This window comes from Branchiostoma lanceolatum, chromosome 13 (assembly GCF_035083965.1).
Source record: "Branchiostoma lanceolatum isolate klBraLanc5 chromosome 13, klBraLanc5.hap2, whole genome shotgun sequence".
NCBI classification, from domain to species: Eukaryota; Metazoa; Chordata; class Leptocardii; order Amphioxiformes; family Branchiostomatidae; genus Branchiostoma; species Branchiostoma lanceolatum.
Window position 1 is genome coordinate 14328652 of NC_089734.1, and position 24209 is coordinate 14352860.

Sequence of the window (24209 nt, forward strand, 5' to 3'; positions counted from 1 at the left end):
TGTTGTACCTAAAACTAAATCTTTTTGCGTATCTTTTAACCTGAATCCCCTATTGAGTGTTCAATGAAAACATGGAAACTTGGTCAAGTTTGACAACATTCTTTATCTTTATACTCATGTACGTGACTTTTTCTTGCATTTTCAACAGCCATCCTACAATATTTCTTTCCACATCACCATCTTGCTACGGCAGACAAAGATGTTTTTGAAATGCAAAGAAATACATGGAAAACGTACATGAAGCTATACTCAAAAGCTTTCTTATTCAATTTCAGACGACCACCCTGATAGGCCTGCTGAAAACGGCGCGCCTCCTGCGCCTGGTCCGAGTTGCGCGGAAAATCGACCGGTACTCGGAGTACGGCGCAGCGGTGCTCCTCCTCCTCATGGCCACCTTCGCCTTGATCGCCCATTGGTTGGCCTGCATCTGGTATGCAATAGGGAACGTGGAGCGGCCCATGTTACCCGCGAAGATCGGTTGGCTCGATATACTGGCAAAACAGACCCACCAGCCTTACACCAATGACAGTAACAGCGGGCCATCGCTCAAGTCGAAGTACATCACCGCGCTCTACTTCACCTTCAGTAGCCTCACCAGCGTGGGGTTTGGAAACGTCTCTCCCAACACAAATGCAGAGAAGGTCTTCTGCATCTGTATCATGCTCATTGGATGTAAGTTGTGAGAGGTCGTGTTCGTTTTATTTACATTGTACAGTACATGTCTGTTTTTTTAACACAGAATTCTGAGGCGGCGTAGTGGCAGGGTGTTTGGCCCCAGAACCCCGAGATATCGGGTTCGAATCCGGGGTTCCCTGATTTGTCCTGTTGACGTTGTGCCCTTGGGAAAGGCACTTTACACGACTTTCCCCACTTAACTCTTGTACTCTTCAGTACAAACCTTGTGTGTTACGCCTTGATGCGGTTTACCGGGTATGCGATAGAAACAAACAATTCTAAGTATTTGTATCATGTTCATTACGTGTTCCCGGTAAAGGTTATTTATACCACTTAGGCTGCCATTCGGCGCCAGTAGCTAGGTCACCTCAATGCGACCTTCCCCAACTGAAGTCAGGTATCTATTCACACCAGGGTGGAGTGAGGAAATTCGTGTTAAGTGCCTTTCCCAAGGGCACAACATCGAGGCATATCAGGGTTTCCAACCCGGGACCTCACGGTTCTGGGCGAAACCGATTGCGCCACACGACGCCACTCAATATTTGGGACCCCTTTTGTTGTTGATTTTCCTTGTTATATCTGTCATTATAAACAGAAATACAGTTTTCATAAAATTCATGTCAAAAAGGGTTAAATTATTTCCATCACTACAAGCAAATTTCCATCCCAGGATGTAGGGACAGAGGGACTGCAGGGAATTTCTTTATAAATTGTAAATGATAATTTGATAATGTACAGTGTAATCACACTTATTATATAGCGTAATCGTACTTATTATGTTTACAACTCAATTTTTTTTGTAGTTCCTTTTCTTTTCCATTTGTTTCATTAGGATTTATGGTAACGTTACAATTTCAGTTTGTTCTTTCGTTAATTTTGCTTAGTTTTGATTATGGATAATTTTGTAAAAATTCCCATTGTCTAGTTTAGGGGAGGCCCATGAAAAGCTACCTAGGCTTCTGCCCCCCTGCATGTATTCTTTTTGCCCTGTTTTTTTTAATAATTGTACATATATACGAATGAACAATAAACAATAATAAACAATTAAAGTGACTGGTCCTGGCAAACAGCTGAATATATAGGCCTTTGCTACATTTGCTTGTTCGATAGATCATATTTTCTTGGAAGTTCACTTCAATGCTCCAAAACCCTTCCCCACAGGTTTAATCTACGCCAGCATCTTTGGCAACATATCACCAAGTGATGGCTTGTTCCATAGCTCGTTTTTTTCTTGCAAGTTTACTTCAATGCTGCAAAACCCTTATTGTTTGTTTATTGTTTGTTTATTGTTTGCATGCATGTGTACAATTATAAAACCACAGATAAACGAGAGCAAATAAAAACATGCAGGGGGGGCAGAAGCCTATGTGGCTTTTTCCGTGGCCCCCCCTCAAAACTAGACAGTAGTTATACATAATCAAAACGAAGCAAAGTTAACAAAAGAACAAAACCATAAATCCTAATGATACAAATGAAAAAGAAGAGGAACTAGTAAGTAAATTTTGAGTTGTAAACATCATATACAATTTGTAAAGACAGATCAAAATTATACAAAAATAATAATCATGTGAATTATTCTAATCAAATATCAAACCCTTCTCCACAGCTCTGATGTACGCCAGCATCTTTGGCAACGTATCAGCAATCATCCAACGGCTCTACTCAGGGACAGCCAGGTATCACACACAGATGCTCCGCGTTAAGGAGTTCATACGTTTCCACCAGATCCCAAACCCTCTACGACAAAGACTGGAGGAGTACTTTCAGCACGCCTGGTCGTACACAAATGGTATAGACATGAACGCAGTAAGTATACATTATAATGAAAGCTCATCTGTGTTGGTAGTAAGGCTGCACCAAGTAATTTTTATGGATGACGTCCTTTGGAGACCCTAAATCTAATGCGAGAGCGCAAAAAAAAAACAAGAAGGGCCGAAAAAAACAAGATGCCTAGATTTGAAATATAATAGTCGACGACACATGTTAGGACACAAATTGAATGAGAGAACACAGTGTAACAACTAACAATTATTTTATTCATCATGAAAACAGCAATAATTTGAATAAATCAGTTGAAATTGAACAGCAGTTGTTGTCCTGTCCTGTTTCTTTCCATATCCCATTGATTTGCGGCACTGTCGTAACTCTTTGGTCATAGTTACAGAAAGCGGAATTTCTTGTGTTTTTTTCTGGGAACAGACCAAAATCAATGCGCGCGCGGACGTCATCCATAAAAATTACTTGGTGTAGCCAAATCATAATACAATGCGAAACTTTCTTCCAACACTAAGGTATTCACGGATCGAATCAAGGCACTCCAGCCACCACTCAACAGAGACAGTGGGCGTTATAAACTTCCTGGCACGTTTGACCAATTGCTGACATCATGTATCCGCAATGACACGTTTCAATAAAGTCACGTGTCCGTAACTCTCGCGAGTTTACCTTCGGCAGTGATTGGTCATTATTGATCCTGAAGAAGGCGACAGTGGTCGTCGAAAATTTGATCCATGAAAACCTTAGTGTTGGAAGAAAGTTTAGCATTGTATTATGCAGTAAGTATACATTGCGGTTCTTCTTCGTGTCTAATGGAGAAAGATTTTTTGTGTGTTTAGCAAACAGAGATGAAGAAAGATTCTTTGTGTCTAACAAACAGGGATAAAAAGTATCCAGGAATTACAAAATATTCTTACTGACTTAAAAGAGGGATTCTACTGACCTAAAACAGCGTAAATCAGGGATGAAAAAAGTTGGATTACGAAAATTCTTACTGACTTAAAATAGAGATTCTTACTGACTTTAACTGTGTAAATTGGGGATGAAAAATCTTTTTTTTTTGTGTTTAGCAAACAGCAATGAAGAAAGATTCTTCCAGACTCAAAATAGTATAACTTTTATAGATAATTTTCTGTTTGAGCTTAGTTTTGTAGTTGCCTGATGATTGTTTTGCCACAGTCATGAAGACTTAGTGTAATAACTAGCTTATAGCTTTATAAGTACCAGAAGATAGAGTTTACTTGATTGTGCTACTCTTTGAACGCACCTGAGCACCTGGCATTGGCAGCTGCACATGTCTGCAGCTACATGCAGATGCACATGGCATATGACTACAGCTGCACATGGCTACAGCTACACACATCTGCACATCAGATCCGTTGTGCTGCACTCCTCGATTAAATTGCACTAAAAGCACTTGACTATCAATTTTGTAATAGTTATTGCTTTTGGCAAATTGATTCATAAAAATATGTTTTTGTGAGGGATAGCTTACAACTTCTGCCTGAATGTAACATAAAAATATTTTGCTGTTTCGTGTGACGAAATTCTTTTCTCGCTACAAGAGTAAGGCTTTAAAACATCACTGAAAACAAGGTCAACTAAGACCAGAATTTGTGTTTCGGGAAACCATTCTTTTAACTCACAAGTCAGCCTGACACTAAAGGCTATTAGTGAAGCACTTAACTTCAATCTTCAATTTTCTAATTGTTATCACTTTTGGCAAATTTGATTGATAAATAGATGCTGAATTTTGTGAGGGGTAGCTTACAACTTCTGCCTGAATACTAATTGGCACCTAAATGTCAATCACTTTTTTTCACAATCGAGTGGAACAAAGCTAAAAGTCCTATTCAATGTACTGTCCTTGGTTATGGTCAGCCCTAAGAGATAAAGGCGAAAGAGGACCAAGATATTTCAGATTTAGCTTTAGTAAAGCTGTCACGAAATTTTTATTAAAATTTCAATGTTTAGAATATGTGTGTTCCCCATAATACCATTGGCCATGTCAGTCCACCAAGGAATCTCACCATGATTGTAAATAAAAAGTGTGAAAAGTTGTGACTGTATTGTCTAGTCTTCAACTGACAGAAAAGGCTACTGTTCAGGCTGCTGTAATCAATGGCTCGTAAAAATAAAAAGGACAGCTCTGGAATTGTTAGATAGACACAGTTAAAGGTTCCCTAAGTGATTTCAGGGGGTAAAACTTGAAATATTCTGGGGAAGCAATTCTGTTTGGTGAAATTGAAATTGAAATTTATTTCCCCATATTAGCACATTTGCATCATTATTTCATACTTTGGGCATTTAAAAAGAGCACAGAAAGAAGCCGCAAAAGGAGTATTTTATCTATTGGTATCACCCAAAAATCAGCCCAGAATCCAGCCGTAACCGTTTTCTGTGTGACGTCACAATGCCTGAGCACATTGAGCGATTGCCACGTGATAATTTCTCCGGAAGCGTTCGGGACTCACCGGTCAGAATCATGTATGTTCGGAGGATTTGAAATGATGGCTGGCCTCCAAGTGCACAGAGTTCTCACCACATAATGACATCGCATTTTTGCCTAATGATGGTCGATATGCAATGGGATAGCGTTATCTAAACTAGAAATCACTAAAAAAATTGATTTGAAAATATGACTTTCAATGCCTTAATATTGCTTAGGTTGCCTTTAAAGGCTGATTTAACTTTGTCCCTGCTGCCTAACTCTGTAAACAATAGGAAATTGGGTGCCAAACGGCTACTTCAGAGTGCTAAAGGTTAAAATACACATATTCCAGTCTCCCAGAACAAGAGCGCAGGAAGTATTCCAGCAAACCTTGCACAGTGCTGGGGCCATGTGTTTGGATGACATGGATGTTGTGAGTAACCATAGCAACACAGCCTCATTCTGGTGTAACAGAGTAGCCCACTTGAGAGAGAGGGGTGGTCTTAATGACTGGGTGGTCACTGGTGCTGTTGATTTTTCTCCTGTTTGGTCTAATGCACATGTAATCATTGTCACAGGGTTTTTTAGAATATATCTTACTGTAATTGATGTCTTGCACTGAAGGATGTAGTGTTGGTAGTTTGTTTGTTTGTAAAACCAAGAACGTGTACGTTGTACATATTATGTCCTTGGTACAACAGAACACACATTTTTGGTGTTAACAAGCTTAAGGTGCCGTTGTCAATATGCTTCCAACCATCACAACACACATCTTCTCTGCTTAACATTTTCCCAGGTATATAGGAACTAGTGCCACAATGCCACACTATACATTATACACTGCCTTGTTAGAGCAAAAACTAGGGACAGCTGTAAGGGGTCTCCAGAAAGTGCGAAATGGAACGAAATGGACGAAATGGAACGAAATAGAACTTTCTGGGGACCGGCTGTAAGAGCAAGTGCTATAGTGCAGTGTATATTTGTATGTCAAACAGTATAGCTGTATACCTGTGATATAGCAGATATAACCCATTGTAGCAGGCGTTAGTATACCGCTGGTCATAATATACCCGGGGGGGTAGATTCTAGCCAGGGCTCTATTCTGGCCTGCTAGGCCACACCATTTTGATTTCTTGGTTAACAGAATTTCTAAAAACATGCTAGATTGGGAAATCAACAGGAAAACAGAATCTCAGAGGAAGGTTTGTACTTTGGTGCACACAATTTTAGGGAGTGAACAGGGTCAGGTGCAAGTTTCCACCCCAGCCTTCTGTTTTCATGTTTTTTGTTGTTGCTAAAATAAATAAAAAATCTGTTAACCAAGGAATTACATTGGTGTGGCCTCAGCCCTAACTAAAAAATGAGGAAGTGAGGCTATTCACTTCAAATTTTAAATCTGCAAATCTATGCACTAGGGATTGGGAAATTTTCAAACTAAACGTCCAATCAAAAATTTATTTTATTTACAAACTATATATGTTATAGATATTATAGCAACAAGGATTAAGGTTGAAAAAAAGGCATGTTGATAAGTTGATTGAATTTTCAAAATGTAGACTGATTGCATTTCCAAATCCAAATTTAAAGGAACTATAGTAGGGAAGCATTGAACTGGTTTCCAACACAAAGATAAACTTTCAAGCTATTTGAAGCGATAGTGTTAAATAATTGAGCATCTTTGTTACCGAGTATTAACATGTTTTAGTGATTTACGTTGATGAAGGTTGAACATCCAGGTGATAAGATACGCCAAAAATAATTACTCAAGCAACTGGATAAGATTTTCAAAATTATTTTTGGCGTTTTAGTGATTTAGTTGTTTCTATAATTTCTTGAGCGCAAAGATGAACTTGCAAGGTATTTGAAGTGATTATTAAGTGTTTGATAATTGAGCATACGTAATGTATTTGTTATCAGTTTGGAAATATTCTCAGCCCGTATTTTGAAAATTCAATCTACTTCCCATTCCCTCTATTTCAACTTGTTTTTTGCTTCACTCTGAAAAATAAATTTTAGATAAATCAGATCATAATTTGGAAATATGCTCAGTCTGTATTTTTGGAAATTTAATCAACTTTACATGCCTTCTGTTTCAACTTGTTACATGCTTCACTATGAAAAATAACTATAAATCAGATATTCGCCTGTGTTTAGTATATAGCATTGGTTTATTCATTTCAATTCACTCACAATACAATACAAAGAAAATTGTACACTGCCATTCACTTTGCAGCCTTATGTCGGCTGAATTATGTGAAAGCATGTTACAAACAGTGACAATAAAACCATTAACCTTTACCTTGATAAAATTCTTCTAAAATTCTTTGTTAGAACAACTATATGGGGTTGTCTATGAGGTGGGTAAGGTACGGTAATGTGCTTTTGTTATATCTTTCGGCGTGCGCTGGCAATCGGTCAAGTTTTGTTTGTTGTCTCGTTGTCCTGTCGTAGTACTTCTTGTCTTTTTTCCTCCTAGGTTTTGAAGGGATTTCCTGAGTGCCTACAGGCTGATATCTGTTTACATCTCAACCGGAACCTGCTCCAAAACTCCCCCGCCTTCAAGCACGCTAGTCAAGGCTGTTTGAGGGCCTTGTCCATGAAGTTCAAGACCACTCACGCACCCCCGGGTGACACTCTCGTCCACAAGGGGGATGTGCTGAAGGCCCTTTACTTCATTTCGAGGGGCTCCATCGAAATATTGAAGGACGATGTCGTGGTAGCTATATTAGGTGAGTGTTTGCATTTTCTGCTTTGGAATTTTGAATTTCATACTGTAGATATTCAAATATAAGATGACAGTTTCGCCAAATAACAGATACTCGAACAACTGATCAATATGATTTTGGAAACGGTCAGACGTTTCAAGTTACTGTAGCATCCACTACTTTTCGTCATGACGTTGGTGTATCATATTACCAGGATGTCTAACCTTCATCGACGCAAAAAAGATGACAGTTTTTGTAAATTTCTGAATCGCTGTCATTTGCTGTTAGTTAGTATTGTCATTCACTGCACCTTAGGCAATTTAAGGCATATATTTTCTCATTTTAACATGATTCTGCCAGGGTACATCATTTCACAACTCTGAAATAGGTCCAAATAGATATCCAACCCATTGTCGCCAGTATAAATGTACTTCCGTGTACATGTATCTCAATTGTGTATACCTGGGGGTCCTGCATTAAGGATCTCTCAAATGTACTGTACTCAAAAATCCAAAGTGGCGGATTTATGTAACCTAGTAGATTAATGTTAATGAAGGTTACTATAGGTACATTTTACAGTATGGTCGCAAACTTCTTTTTTTTAGAAGCAGACAAAATTGATATTCATGTGGATATCATCCATATAATCGAATCAACATGGTCTTACATGTGCCTCACAACAGCATGACTCCACAACTTTGTATTCATTTGGTATTGGTTCTGATATTTGACAAGCCTCCCAGAGTACAATCCAACAATTTGTAAGGACGTGTTCGGTTTTTGCAAGGAAAATGATTTAAAAGCAGCTTACAGAAAAGTCTAGTACAACAATTTAGAATTACATGTAATCCCTACACGATTCATTAGTCACTAAACATGCCAGGCAATCGGTAATGTACAATCATGTCTTCCAATTCTGTACCCTATTGTGACACTCTGTGCTTGTAACAAGATTTCAGTGAAGTTAGCTGTAAGTGACGCACAGTGACGTTGCCCTAAGCCAGACACATGTATTGTAATCACTTGATCTGTCTTACCTCTATGAAAGGTTAAGCTATTGCATTTCTCATTCAAGTCTGTCGGCCAATATTGCTGCACTTGGGGCCACGATAGCATGAAATGTTAGGTGGCCTTCTAAGATTTACGTGTTTAAATATCCAATCAGGTGCAGTCAAAGCCATCTCTATTAGACATAGAAGGGTCCCCAGAAAGTGCAAAATGGAACGAAATGGAACGAAATGGAACAAAATGGGCTACTGTAACAACAATGATTTGGAACTGTATAGGAAATACCAGTCAAATCAAAACAATGTTCAATCAAGGTAGCATTACAATCAGTTTTTGAAGTGTGCAAATTTACATTATGATATAATACAAACAAGCCATGTATTTTTCTTCATCATGTCAAATGAAATATCAGATTTATTTGACATGATATATTAGATTTTGTTTACTATGCCACCAAACTATGACATTTATGAAAAAGTGATCTCTGAACCAGTTTTTGCTCACAGCAGAGCTTATTTTCAACTGGTCATGGCAGAGAAAACAGACACTATGTACAGTTATGCAGGTTCATTGTACTGGGGAAATTACCATAGATCTTTTCGAGTATGTACATTTAACGACTGGACTATGTACTAATACTTGGTTGCCTTTTCCCATTGTCATGCATTACCTTTACAAATGAAAAGGTAGCGTTTCATGAATTTTGTACCATATGTGCAGAGAGAGCAGTTTAATGTACCATTTTTAAAGTCTTTTTTGGTATGACTCGGCCAGGGATCAAACTCACGACCTACCGTGTGCAATGCAAAGATTCTACCATTGCCATTGCACCAGTTGGATGACTACTTTTTATTTTCAGGTAAGGATGACGTGTTTGGTGAGGATCCCTTGAAAAATGATATAATGGGCAAGTCCAACTGTGACGTCAGGGCGCTGACCTACTGTGACCTCCATAAGATCATCCGGGACGATATCCTAGAGGTGCTGGACATGTACCCAGAGTTCACGGACACCTTCATGAAGAACCTGGAGATCACCTTCAATCTGAGGGATGTGAGTGGCACCAATATGTAGTCTGTGGTGTAAGACTACACTGCACGAAATGGCCTCGGATCCCGGCGGATACGTACAGGGATTCCTTCGGAAATATTCCAAAACCCGTGTGGATTTAGTCGGATCCGTTAGTTACGTTGGATCCGCCTGTATCCGTCAGTATCTGTCAAAAATACAGAAAAATCCCTGTTAAAAGATTATTCCTCAAACAGTGACTTAAAAAGAAAGGTAGCGAAATACACAACTCCAAATTTTCGACGTTTAATCTGTATGTCTTGTTCACGGAGTGACCTAGTCTCGCGAGAACACGAGACTAGGCCGAGACTTGTGAAGATCCTGTACGTATCCGCCGGGATCCGAGGCCAGTTTGTGCAGTGCTAGTTTGCATCGTGTTGGCATAACGGTTACTGGGATTTGATTTGTGGTAGGAAGACAATGGAGCATTTGCGGTGGTTTTGAGTTCATGTTTGAAACAATAGCAGCGCTACAGTCACACAATAGAACGGCTTTTTGTGGGTTTTAAGTTCATGGTAAAGCGGTAAAGGCACCGCGAAAACTGCAAACATATAACTACCGCAAACATTTCTGCATTAAATTTTACAGTATATGGTGTTCTACACAGAACCCAGAGGTCCTAGGTTAGAATCCCCTGACATGCCACTGATGTTGTGCCCTTGGGAAAGGCACTTAACATGACTTTCCTCACTCCATCCAGGTGTAAAAATGGGTACCTGACTTTGGTTGGGGAGGCAAAAGGTGGTGGAAGGAGATGGTTATTATAAGCTCCACCTTCCACTACCGTGTCCCTAGACACAGTGGATAACAACCCACTGTCCCTTGGGTCTCAAAAAGGCTATGGAACTACCTGAGTGTACATTTTATGTGAAACATTCAAGACTTTATCAGCCAGGCTTTAGCACTTCACAATACTTCAGATGTCTCCATTAAAGAAATGTGGGCACAACATAGCAGCATAATAAGACAGCATATTAAAGTTCTATGCAATCTATGAATTAAAAGTGCCACAGCATCTTGTAAAAAATAACACTTCCTTCCATATCACGGTAAATACAATTTCTTCACTTTTGTCATTATGTTAAACTTTACACAATTGTATTGTTGAAAATCCATTAGCTTACAGAGCTATTGATACAAATACTAGATGAAAATGCTAAAAATCATGGTATTATTATTAGTTCATTATGAGTGTTTTTATGTAACCTTTTTTGTTCGTTTTGAGCATCCTAATAAATTAACTCAAAAAGCTATTGATTGATTGTTATGTTTTTCACATCATAAATGGTTGAATCCTTCCTCTTACCCAGGAGGAGTCCAGTGCCATGTTGAACGAAGAGGACGGGACTCCTGCTGACGCGGCGCCGATGTCCACCGCAGCGGGCCGACCCTTCATGAGGTTATCTCGGTACTCTCTGAGAAGGAGGTCGTCTGCATCTGTCTCAAGTACGATATCGTCAAGTTCATTCTATTCATTAGCTAGTGGATTGGCAGTTGGTTTACATGTATATACTACATAGCCTTGATACATTTATTAAGGCTTAAGACCTCCAGATGAATAGTATTTAAAGATAATTCAATCTAGGGGTCCCCAGAAAGTGCAAAATGGAACGAAATGGAACGAAATGGAACGAACTTAAATACTTCTGTATTTAAAATGCTTCCTGTTCCGGTCTACTGTGAATGATACAACGTTCCTTATATTTTGCTATCTACTGGTATTTAATTTCATAATCATGTTACATATGAAATGAAATATATCAGTGTTGACTCAAAATTGCCTGACCGCAACCACATTGGACAGGTGACCGCTATAGACTAATTCTTAATGCTTATGTCATTGAGGAAAATCTAAGGGACCGACAAAAAATTACCACTATGGCCAGGTTTGACTGTATGTTGTTTTAGTTCATTCCATTTTGTTCCATTTCTTCCATTTCATTCCATTCCGTACATTCTGGGGACCGCAATCTAGTATTGATTTGTTCTGTCAGTTTATTCTATTGACACTGAAGAAGTGATGGATGTTGCTTAAGACTTTCAGAAGCAGTCTACTCTTAGAATCCTATCCAGTTGAATTGTCTTTAAATAGATTACTGTAGCCTTAACTTCTGTTCCTAGAGGTATAGTAGTTGATTAAGCCTCAAGACGGTTGCTTTACAGAAAATGTATATTCAAATTTAGTTATTTTTCTTATATCATAGTTTGATTTTTCTCACTGGTAAAGGTACCATGTACAATTTGGCAGAACTAAAAATATTCTGGATAACAAAGTTTTCATGTTATTAACGTTTACTTTTTAAGCACATTTGCATCATTACTTCATATTTCTAGCATTTAAGAAAAATAACCCTCAGCAAGGTGTAAAAATCAGATGTTGTGAAAAACAACAGTATTGCTGACTGCCTCACAGCATACTGGAATATCATTTTCATGATAGCTTTTTTCACAACAACTTGCTCCCATATTGAATTTGACTTGCTATATGAAAAATAACCAGAAAATATCATACATGCATGTAATCTTACATTGCAAACCTTTCAATCAATATCTGTGTTACAGTTACTGCAATTCTTTATCTGTTTGATTGTTTGTGATTAGGTAGAGGTAAAGCTGACTTAAGTGAACCTGTAAAAGTCAACTTAAGTTCTGAACCTGCAAAAGTCAAACCCACCATGAGGCACGCCCAGGCACAGAGGACACAGAGTGGAGGCAGTCATTTCAGGTGAATAGCTGCTTATACTCAAATATTCTCATACAAAAATGTATTCTCTCATCCAATGGCTTAATGATGCAGAACAGTGATGCAAGTACTTTCCGAAAGTTGTCATTCAGCACTCCTCACATCTGGCTCAGTAGGAGTCCAAAGCTTGATTGTAAATGTTTCCAAACATTCTAAGTTAGAGTTTAGTGCCATTTGTGTCAAACAGGGTGCTGAATGATGTGACCCTAGACCCTACCTGGGACCTAGATTAGGCCACAGCATGTAAATTTTATGGATGACAGACTCCAAAATTAATGAGATAAGGCGGAAAAAAACAAGGCGGGCCAAAAAAAACAAGATTCCTATATTTTCAAATTTTGAGATCATAATTCTTGTTAAACAAGAATGGAGGCGACGAAATATGATATCATGACCAACAGGTCTTTTAGTCCTGTATTCAACCAATGTATTAGTCCTGTATTCATTCATATATGATATAAAACCTCCTTGATTCAACAGTAAACATGTCCTTGTACATGTGTATACATCTCAATAGACTAACTACAACAAATGTAGAAAAGAGCTTGTTGTACCTACAGTACCGCCATCTGAAGCAACTACACTGGGTATTCATATGCGATGAAACACCTTGTGTATACAGCTCAATCAACTAGACCCCCCCCCCCCCATTATTTATATAATGTCCTTCCTAGAACAAATGCAGAAAACAGCTTGTTATTATACCATCATGGGCAGGAACTACACTGGATATTCATATGCAATGAAACACCATAGACTGTCAACGTTTACAACATATTTGCCAATTTTTGGCATGTTGACCACCGTCGGAGGGCAATGAAATTTCTTGTTTTTTTTTTCGAAATCAGGCGAAAATTAATGAGCGCGCTGATGTCATCCATAAAAATTACTTGCTGTGGCCTTAGTTGTTGTTGTTATTGGGTGGGCCGACTATTTTTTTTTGTAGCCAGGGGCTGATCTGCAAGGAGCTTAGAATTGGCGGGGCTAAGTTGCAAGGGTCTGTCATGGCAGCCTGTGATAAGAGCTCTTGTTACCTCAATACGACTGTAATTGCCCCATGCCAGTTGTGGCCATTGGGACTGTAAGGTTATGAGCCACTCACATTGGGAAGGACACCTATTTTTTTTTTATAAGTGTGTTCTTTTATATGCTTGAGGTGCGGCTCTCCTCAAACACGGGACCTCCATTTAATGTCCTATCCGAGGGAAGCTCCTAACCAAAGCTAGGTGCTCATTATGACTGGGGCATGACTGTTAAAATGTTTAGGTGTTTCATTATCCTGCACGTCTAACTACTGCAGCCAAAAGTCAGAGAGCAGACAAATTTCTGACCATCACTCCTTTGTATCACCACAGTGCTGTAGGCCTGAGCAGTAGGTATCAATGAAGAAAACACAATGAAGAGTCAGTGCGACCATGTTATACATGTAGGCAGAGGCAGTGGGCGGAAAAAGAAATTGACAGAGGAAATTATTGATAAAAATGACTTGGCTGACATTTTCCCTACTTTGGAGATGTGACCAAGGCCACACCAATTTAATTTCTTGGTTAACGGAATTTGCTAAAAAAAATGCTAGATTGGAAAATCAACACGAAAGCAGAACCTCAGAGCAAAGTTTGCACTTTGGTGCACCCAGTTTCAGGGAGTGAACAGGGTCAGGTGCAAGTTTTCACCCCAGCCTTCTGTTTTAATGATGTCCTTGTGCTAAAATTATTTTGAAAAAATCTGTTAACCAAGAAACTAAATTGGTGTGGCCTAAGGCATACATACAGCTGTTGAAACATTGTGTAGGGTCTTGTCCTACAATGTGTATGTCTAACTGCTGCAGCCATGCCGGTTTGTCCAGTGACGAGGGGGACGGAGAGTCAGCCAGCGCCAGTCCGAGCCCCGGGGCGGGAACAGGTGCGGTCGAGGTGTCGTCCGGCATCAGCCAGGACGCTCAGTCTTCCTACTTCACCTTCGAGACTCACGAGCCCAGACAAGGTCAGCACAATTTGTTTGTTTGTTTCTTTGTCACAGTGATTCCTGGGTTCTGCAATTGGCAGTTGAATTCTGGGTACACTGGGGACACTAACTGGAAAGTAGGTCACAGTTGGCAAAAAAGGTCTCAAAAAGGTTGCAGGAGTTGGCTCAAAAAGTTTTTTCCACCCTTTGACAGAAAGTACCATTGGGGGAGTCCAGGATGTTTTTATAATGTATACTAGTGTAGTAGAGACAGCTTGTTTCTTCGTGAGGGGACTTATTTGCATATTAGGTAGGGATACAAGATTTTCTTTGTGTCTGAAGTTCGTACAATTCTTTAGTACAGTAGAAATACAACACATATTAGGTGTAATGATTTCAGGGTAAGAGACCACTGCCAAGAATTGCAAAAAAGGCATGCAACGTCATGTAATCATTTTTGACAAGTACAAGGCAATGATGAACTTGATTATTCAATAGCAATCACTTGTGATTTTAGAATTTCTTTTTTTCTCTTGATTGTCAGATCCATCTACAGTGAGAAGGGACCATGAGCAAGAGAGTGTCGTGTCCACCCCCACACAGAGGACGGCCCCTCCCCGGGGGCAGTTCCTCTCCCCCTCCCACCACAGGAGGACCAGAGACCTTGTCCCCGCGGACTCCAGTCTGGGACCCTCTGTAGTGGTCGAGGATTGCACGCGCTTCGTGGCAAACTCCGAACTGCAACGACAAATCGCGAACCTTCAACAGCAGCTGAACAGGTTGGAGAGTAAGATGACTGTGGAGATGGCGCAGATCTTGGGCGTGTTGAGACAAATGCAAGCCAGCGCGATGCCGCCCGTTTACTCTGGAGCCGTGCCCGTTCCCTCTCAGCCTCCGCCGTACCCGCGGGGAAGGAGTCTTTCCCATCCTGTAGACGATCCGTTGTTCTTTCCAGCGGTAGACGCGGGGATGCTAACGACACTTACACGGGCGAGCCAGTCCTTGCCCAGCCTTCCAGAGCAAATCCCTGCCTCAGAACTAGCCCCGTCCATGATGGAACCCGATGGCTCTGCACACTCAGGTGATGGGGGTGCAACAGCGCCCCCTGTGGCAGCAGTTGGTGCTGCAACAGCCAGGCACCTGGACACAGACGTGTAACCGCAAATGCATTCTGGGGGAGACCTGCATCTCTGTGATCTTCCGACAAGCCCACAGAGATTTTCTGCATCTGTGTTGGGATCTGATATGACTGAAAGTGCACTGGGTTGAAAGTTTCAAGAAGTGAACTGATTCTTTGGAACTGAAACACAACGAAAGAGTTCTTGGGATGACCATCTGGATTATTGTACTGTTTGGTACCAAATACCTGTAATAGGAACTACAGCTGTCTCTTCTTTATTGACCAAGTAGGACCAGACAAAGAGGATCTTGAAAGGTAATAGGATGCATAGTCTGCGTGTGATATGACACCAAATCTTATCAACATATGTGACTTTTCGGATGACATGACTAAGTGCAGCACGTGAAAACAACACCGGACGGGATTCTGGTGTTGGATTTTCACTGCAACATGCAACTGACTTATTTTTCCAGCTGCATCGTCAACCCTCCAGTTCAAACAACTACCAATAAGTGCAGCAAAGAGGGTGTCTTGTACACTTGCGATTCAAGAAATAGAACTATGTAGTTGTAGTCCTCACAGAAGCGGCTGGAATGGGAAACGAACCCATGGGCCCAACAGCTGCAAGAGGAAAACCAAAAAAGATTGCGACGTACATCTGTCTTGAGAGATAACGCACACCTGTGGGAGAGCGTGTAGAATTTCATACCCTCGATATGAATTCACGAGTCTCCTGCTTGTTTATAAAAATCAGGTGGGAATCAAGACTGCTGGAAAGTTGCCTGCCCTGACAAATATTGAGAAATTATGATTATGCTTGCTGAGGAATTTTCTTTTCTTAAAAATGAGGCTGAAAAGCAATTCTATGGACTCAGACGAAACCCAGCCTGATGGAGATTTCTGCAGCTTGTAAAGGTACCATACGTTTCGAAAAGCAATGCAACTTCTTCTTGTAGCGCAATGATGCTTTTTCGTCACCACATCGGCTGTGGTGACCGCAATGTCCTCTTCTTACTACAAATTGTAAAGCAAAATAGCACATTGTAAGATTATCCTCTCAAATCCCAAGAAATGGTTTGGATTCATATATAGAAAATTGTCAAGAGTTGTCCCTCAAATCCCCTTAAATGGACTTTCAATGTTTTTTATTACTTGCAGTTGTACACAAGTATGATGACCATGCAATTATGAAATTCACATGAAATTTAGAGGTGTTGTGACTAGAAATTTGGATATATTTAAAATCCTGTCTGAACCCCCAGCTTGAAACTATACAAATGTAAACCTCAAGTTTTCCAGATTTTATGTCAAACTCAAAGTGGAAAAGCGTCTTCTGGCTGAAATTTCCACAGGGAAAGTCATATATTGATGATTCTCAATTATTTGTGTCACATTTCAATTTTGTACAGAAAAGTATGTTCAAATTTGGCATACAATTCAGGGGGAGGGGTCCCTATTTCAATTTAAGGATGTAAAATGTTGATGTATATTCCATGATGGCCCAAACCCCTACATGTACATGTATATGCCCCTGATGTAGTAGGTTGACCCAAATTTCATACATGGTTGAGTGGTGCATGTATACCACATGGATTACATGTATCTCTTATTTCAACCCAATAATTTGTTTTAAATTAACCGGTAGCAGATTTTGAAGCAAGAACTGATTTCGTATGAAAAATCAGTTTTTATTTAGTATGATTGAGCCCAATGTTTATCATTTAAAAAGTCTTCCAATATAGACCAACATATGAAAACAAAAACTTATCATGCTGTATTATCCATTCCAATTTGGCTATATTGATGACAGTAGTTTATTAATGCTTTAAAAGCCCAGGGAAATGAAAGCTATACACTGATTGGGGGTCTAAAACCATATCCATTCTTATACTACATATATCTAGACTTTCTTGATAGACTATAAGGCATGCAAACAATTTGTACGCAGAATAACATGTAAATCGAATGCAATCTTTAGCAATATTGACTATCGCTTGAAATTTTTTATGATTGTTTTCAAGGCTTTGTTGCTGAGAAGATTTTCAAGGCTTTCTTGCTGAGAAGATTCTTGAGTTTTCTTTAAGAATTAGCAACAGCTTTATGTACACTTTAAGATTTAGATTTTCCAAGAAGACCATGGAAATGGTATCCTGGTGTGTGTAGCATATACAAGGCAACAGAGTTCTATCTGAGACAATACCAATAATGTTGATAGATATGAACGTCATCTCTTGATGGAGATGCATACATACCCAGTTGCCATGGCAACCGTATCCTAGAGAGAGAGAGAGAGACTTGGTGTGTTGGAGGAACGTGCAATTCTGTTTAGCCCTGTCTTAGTCTTGGGGCAAGCTGACTCACCTAATGTTAAACACTGTAAATACGTTGAATCAGGTGATCAGTGATGTTGTACACTACTACAGTAATGTATGATAGGATCCACGGGTGCAGTCTGCACCTGGAATTAGGGGGAGGGTTTTCTTACAGATCTACCTTTTATCTATTTCTTTATCTTCCGTACCTGTGGAGAATACCATCCACAGACCTAGGCACACCAATGGATAGGACAGTAAAAATGCCTCTGCTAAATTTATGTTTTGAGTTGGGGAATCAGTGCAATAAAAGAATTGTGTAGAGAAGATTTTATTGTTGCAACCGTATAGGCAAAAGAAGGACATTTGTACCTTTGAATTTCATATATAGAAGAGCAAATATACCCCTATGTCAAGATATGGTGATCACTGTGTACGGTGTCTTTATTTCATAGTATAGGTTTAAGTAGTGCTGCGTACCTAAACGTAACATCAGGTACAGGTACAGGTACCGGTACAGAGGTTTAGGTACAGGTCCGGACCTGTACATGTACCTAAACAATTTTGAAAATTAGCATGTGTTTTTTGTGAACATCTTAAATAATTCGTAACGACAGAAACATTGATAAACTGTTAACAACTTGTCAGAATCGTTATTCAAAGAACTTTACTAGGTTTCCTATCGCCAAACTCCCTTGGCCTTTCTATCAAAACTCCCTCCCGCCTGAATGCTCTGTTGCATATTAGTAATGTTGTTGCAATGTGTCACTTTGGTCACGTTTGGTGTTGCATGAGGTTATTAGGTTAGGAGATCAGTCACAAAATAAGCACATACTTAGTGTAAATTTATATCGGTACAGTACCGGCACTTCATGATCCGGTATTTTGGACCTGTACCTAATTAATTTTACGGTACAGTACCGGTACACAGTACCGGTACGCAGCAGTAGGTTTAAGGCTGTGGCTACAAGTTACACGTTTTCGTTCTGTAAAGCCCCTATCTCACTGTTCAAAACGTTGGTAGCCTCACTGCGTTCTAAACTGGATTTGTGTTACCGTTGACCTTATAATGGGAATATCATACAAAGCGTACAAGTATGACAAAAAATGCAACAAAATACACAAAGCGTAGAGAGATTCGTTTTCTTTTCGATGAAGTTTGTTGAGCGCTTTGTCAAATTACCAGTCTCCAAGCAGACCCAACGGTTGCAAAGACCGTACCCAACTGGCAGAAGGAGTTTTTATTGCAACCCGACGGTGCCTGACAACTTCCCTGGCTGACTGGAGCTTCTCTGGCTAGCTTGTACCGTTTTGGCACCGTGGAGATCTGCTTGGAGATCTATTTTAGTCGCGGTGAGGTCGCCATTGTGCCGTGGGCCCAGTGAGATATAGGGGCCTCATACCTCAAGGTGCTCAAAGTAGGATTTTGTCAGTAGAACTGAAAATCGACTCTCGAAACAAAATCTTCGTGTCATTAACATTTACATCCACATCTTATAAGCACATTTGCGTCATTATTTCATATTTCTAGTGTTTATGAACAGCACAGAAACCGTGACCCTTGCCACGGTTCTGTTATTCGTCGGTTTCGGGAGTGGGGACGCCGTCTACCGTTCAACAATCACATTCTTTTGTTACTCGCTATTGTCATGCTTGCAAACAATCGATATCGGTGCCTTTGACATACGGTGATCTCATTAAAAACCTGTTTTTCAAGACTCAAGCGACGAAAGTGAACAAAAATACGAAAAGAAAAACACGATTTTTGTCGGAGCATTTGAGCCTCTACGCTGTATTTTGCCGCGATTTACAGTTATTTGTGGCCGTATTCGACGGAGAACCTATTCCTTACATTCTTTCCCCGTGAAAATTCTGCTTATGTAGCGTAGATGAATCGTTTTTTACGTCGCGATTTCAGAAAAAAATAAAGCGACGAAGGTCTGGTGACGCTGGGCGGCCATCTTTGTTTACTCATTGATATGCATTTTTCTACGCGCTGATTGGTTTACGTCATAAAAACCTGTGCTCTGATTGGTTGACTGTAAGATTTCACGTGATCAACATGCGGCGGGAGTTTTTTATTTGGCAGGAGTTTCCCACGCAGTTCGGGCTTAATATCTGAACAAAATGGATCGCGTATTTAATCCAATACGGTGACGTTAAGATCGACGAAAAGGTCGGATTGTACTTTGATTAAAATTTTGCAAAATAAAGTTGCGATATCGTTGGTGTAATTGTGTGTCTTGCCCAAAATCCAATTCGCCCCCCCCCCTCCCCTCCTTCGGGACGTCAATATCGCTAGTTCGGACAGTCGTATAGTTCGGGGAGTCGTATAATTTGCGCTGACAAATGGGCTATACAGATATGCGGAATCTACTGTAACTACACTACCTGGATGTAAACAAGCCGTTATTATTTTCATTATCATCAAAAACGTGGGTCACTTCATTTTCCACTGCCTTCAAAAAAGAAGTCAAACCCAACCATAGTTAAAATAGAACTTTCACAGTAGACTAGATAACTATTTCGATTTTCATGTATCCCCATCTTCTTCTTTGTCTGCAATTAGCCTTTGAGCATGAACTTGGAATAAAGTTATCATTATTTCATTATCCTCGCTGTTCATGTTTTTACTTTCTACATTGTAATCTTCATCTTCAAGCCACATCGCGGCGATCCCATGTTGTCTGTCCCTAAGTCAGTTCCCCCTTTCTGAAACAGAACTGTAGCGGTTCTGACGCCAATCTTTCACCCGTGGGGAGTCCAGCAACACGGCAAAATAATCAGCTGGGATTTACGGATTATGTAGAAAATCGATGTCCAGGTGGAAAGTGCCAGGAACCATCATTAATTCAAGCCGATGACAGACTAGAAGGCCCGATGGCCTGGAGTAGGGGCAAGGGGTGTTCTACCTCGTGGGGTTTGCGTCTCGGGGTTCGAAATAATGTTAATACATAACAATCTGTATCTACACAACAAAAGTGTGGTGAGTTTCGTAAGGTCTTCTGCAGAAAGAGAAGAATGCATTGCACACAGATTTTTTTCTTCTCTGCTGTCAGTTAAGTTAGTTAAAATCGTCCCACACCATAAGGTATAAAGGACCCCATAGGTGCCCATCTCCATTTCATAGCCCTGGGGCCACACTGTGGTGCAATCACTGCAGCAGGGGGCTAGCCCACTGGCAATGGAGTGTGTTTAACTTCCATACTGTTTCAGAAGTATTACCATATTTATAAAGTCTTTGGTATGAACCAATGTGCCTCTTGTCCAGAACTGTCCTACCCGGGTCTTGAACCCGGGCCTTCTGGTCCAAGTAATTTGAACCAGATGAGGCAAGTGCCAGAAGCGCAGACCACTACACCACAGGGACACCACTAAAGATGTCAAATTCAGGATAATTTCAAACTTATGGGACTAGAAGGAAGATGTGCTAAAAGCACAATTGAAATTTGTTTATGACTTCAAAGACCATGATGATATTTTCAAAGTAACTCTGACAAAAAGCCATAAAAACTTATTCATATGTATCATAGACTGTATTAAGGTGAAATGAAATATTTATGAGTGTGCTAGTACTCGCTTATCCAGGATCAAGGGCTAGAATTGGGGCCTAAATTAAATAATCTCGGCAGGCAAAATTAACGGTGTGAAGAGTTGCATTGTCCTTTCGGATGGGGACTTAAGGCCGACGGCTCCTTGTATTAAGGTCCAATCTTCAAACAGAAGCCTCAGGCGTCAAAGCTCTGACATTAAAGAACCCAACACACGTGTAAAGAAGAGTAGGCCGTGGCGAGGCCGCATTGAATTACTAGCCAATGGAAAAGTGACGCAATCCGAGGTCGGCTGCTTTTCCTAATAGATGTTATTGGCCTCAGGGTTCGCTGCTGTGACAAGTTGTCAAATTGTATTGCAGAAAGATGGACATTTGCTTCTTGAGCCAGGGAGTCTCAAAGGTGTGTGACCTTTGACCAGAAGTGATGACGGAATCTGTCAAAGTAATTACAGAAGATACTTCACTATTCCCGCAGGTACTAGGCAGGGTGGTGTCATCAATAACGGTTAGAAAGGATGTGCTGTAGCCAACGTAGCCTGGTCCCAGTCTCTACGGGTCGGATTGGTTGTGTTTTACCGGGCTCAGTCTGCTAAATTGAACCGTTTCTGTCAGTCTGTCTTCTTAGCTGCCGTATAGAGTTTCGCAACCACCGTAGTTTCGCAGCCACCGCACTTTTGCCGCCACTGCAGCGAGAGAGAGTAAATTATTGTTCCTATATGTACATGTATATATGATATCAACAGTGTTGGAGTATACATAATGTACATTGGCAACACTATATTACAAGTTTGTTCGAATGCTGGAATTGCATTGCGAATAAAGAGAGAGAGAAAGGGTTTGTTAGAGGGCAGCATAAATCGAGCATGCAGTTGTAGATGGCTCTGTGCGATTTTTTGGCATGCGGATAGGTGTCGGCAAAACAGACTTGATTATGGACCTCTAGCGGCTTTCTATTGTACTGCAGAAGAACGTCCGATTTTTGTACCTCATTTTCTGGACATACCATGGTCATGATTTTTAGTTTGCAGGTGACGTCTTCCAAATTTGTGCACTTTTTTAAGACAAGATATCTGCACAACTTGAAGACGAACAAGGTAAATGATAATGACAAAGTTACCAAACAACTACTGGGATATTACGGTTTTACAAAAGCGCCACCGCGAAGCCTGTTGACTGCGGCTAATCTACAAGAGGACATCTCCATGAGATGAGCCACGCCTAAATCTTGTCCTGCAGCCGCAACTGGTGACCCAGAGGATTAACGGATTAGCAGGGGATTAACCCTGCAAGTCGTATTTGCTTTGGGGGATTAAAGTATTAGGGGACAGCAATTTTACCCAGTGGACTAAAACTCCATTAAGGATGGCTCATATGTTAACGATCTTGTGTGCTACAAGACGACAACTGGAATTTTTCACACGAAATCAAAGAGTAGTTCATGTTTACACGGGAAGCTAAGAAAAATTAGAAAAATTAGAAAAATGTCTGTATATGTATAGCCGGTATAAACGCATCTCGGCATAACACACCAGCTTCGCAGGCACGCGGCGCGGCAGCAGCTGGTAATATTGCACTGAACGGCCTGTCACACCTAGCTTATCGTTTATCGTTGTGACCTACCATGTTTGTGGCCATATTTTTATTTCCGTAAATCATGAACTTTTAGCGTTTTAGGACATTCGAAGGTATTCTGATTAATTGCGTTGATTAGTTGCAATCCTTATGATGGTTTTATGAACATGTAAGCCCCAGAATAGACCGGATACATTCTGAACAGGGAGATGTCTACGGTCTATGTAGCTCAATTGGTAGCAGCCTCACAGTAAGTAGTAGTAGTAGTAGTAGTAAACTTTATTTTCCTGATCTCATGGCCTTAGCAACACCAAACATGACCAAAGTGACACCCTAAAATAGCGTAACTAATATGCAACAGATCATTCAGGCAGGCAGGGAGTTTTGATAGCAAAGCCGAGTTTGGCGGTAGGAAACCTAGTTATGTTCTTTGAATGAAGATGCTGACAACTTGAAAACAGTATATTTATGTTTCTGTCATTATTCAAGGAGTTCAGCAGAACACATGTCAATTTTTCAAATTGTTCTGGTACAGGTACAGGTGTCGGACCTGTACCTAAACCTCTGTACCGGTACCTGTACCTGATGTTACATTTAGGTACGCAGCACTAGTTCAGACCAGTCAGCTACACCGACACTCTTCACCGCGACAGTGTTTCGCGCCAGCAGATATACGGAGAACACCTTGATTGATCAGGTACATCTTGTATTGACTTGTTCATCAGGGAGCGCTCTTAGCAGAACAAAGCCCCTCTCTTTCCCGGGAGAGGCAGGAATGGGCGTAATTAACTTTCTCGTTACAGTCAGCAAAGATGTATGAACCTAAGCCTCGACGTAGATTGAAAATTGATGAACACTTTAACGCACGGGAACCTGGGGACGCTGGCGGCTTTCTTCAGGTTGTCGCAAAACTTTCTCAGAGAAGGGCGAACTTTGAAGGCAAGGCTTATTTGGTCCCCATGGCAGTATAAGTTATTATGTACAACTTCGTGATCATGAAGGGAGACAAGTTCAAATACACAACGTGTTTGAAGAAGCTGCTAGAGTACAATGAAAAAAAAGAAAACACATTTCAAACATTCCTATATTTAAGATTCGTTTGTTTTAAATGTTGATATGCTATATTATCGCTAACAGTAATATATTGTAATACTAGTATCAAAACATCAATTCAGTCTTCCGGTTGCGACTGTAGTGATATGATGTTGTGTTCTCAATAAAAAAACCTTTACTAAAATACCAGGTAGCGAACGGTGTACAAGTTTCTCATTACGTTGCTGATAAAATTGAGCATTATATTTT

At 40.3% G+C, this 24209-nt stretch overlaps 1 protein-coding gene across 3 annotated transcripts in view; it reads left to right on the forward strand.

Annotated features, from left to right (window-relative positions):
* LOC136447045 (potassium voltage-gated channel subfamily H member 6-like) overlaps positions 1-18208 on the forward strand; it is a 138125-nt gene extending 119917 nt beyond the window's left edge. For 2 of the 3 annotated variants that reach the window (XM_066445719.1, XM_066445721.1), the window contains exons 9-16: positions 276-672; positions 2282-2481; positions 7359-7611; positions 9455-9648; positions 10974-11109; positions 12265-12388; positions 14235-14389; positions 14895-18208. In XM_066445719.1, coding sequence (XP_066301816.1) covers positions 276-672; positions 2282-2481; positions 7359-7611; positions 9455-9648; positions 10974-11109; positions 12265-12388; positions 14235-14389; positions 14895-15508 — 2073 coding nt within the window. In that variant the 3' untranslated portion in view covers positions 15509-18208. The remainder of the gene's footprint in view (positions 1-275; positions 673-2281; positions 2482-7358; positions 7612-9454; positions 9649-10973; positions 11110-12264; positions 12389-14234; positions 14390-14894) is intronic. The other variant, XM_066445720.1, reaches the window with a different exon arrangement.
* Positions 18209-24209: the final 6001 nt, after the last annotated feature.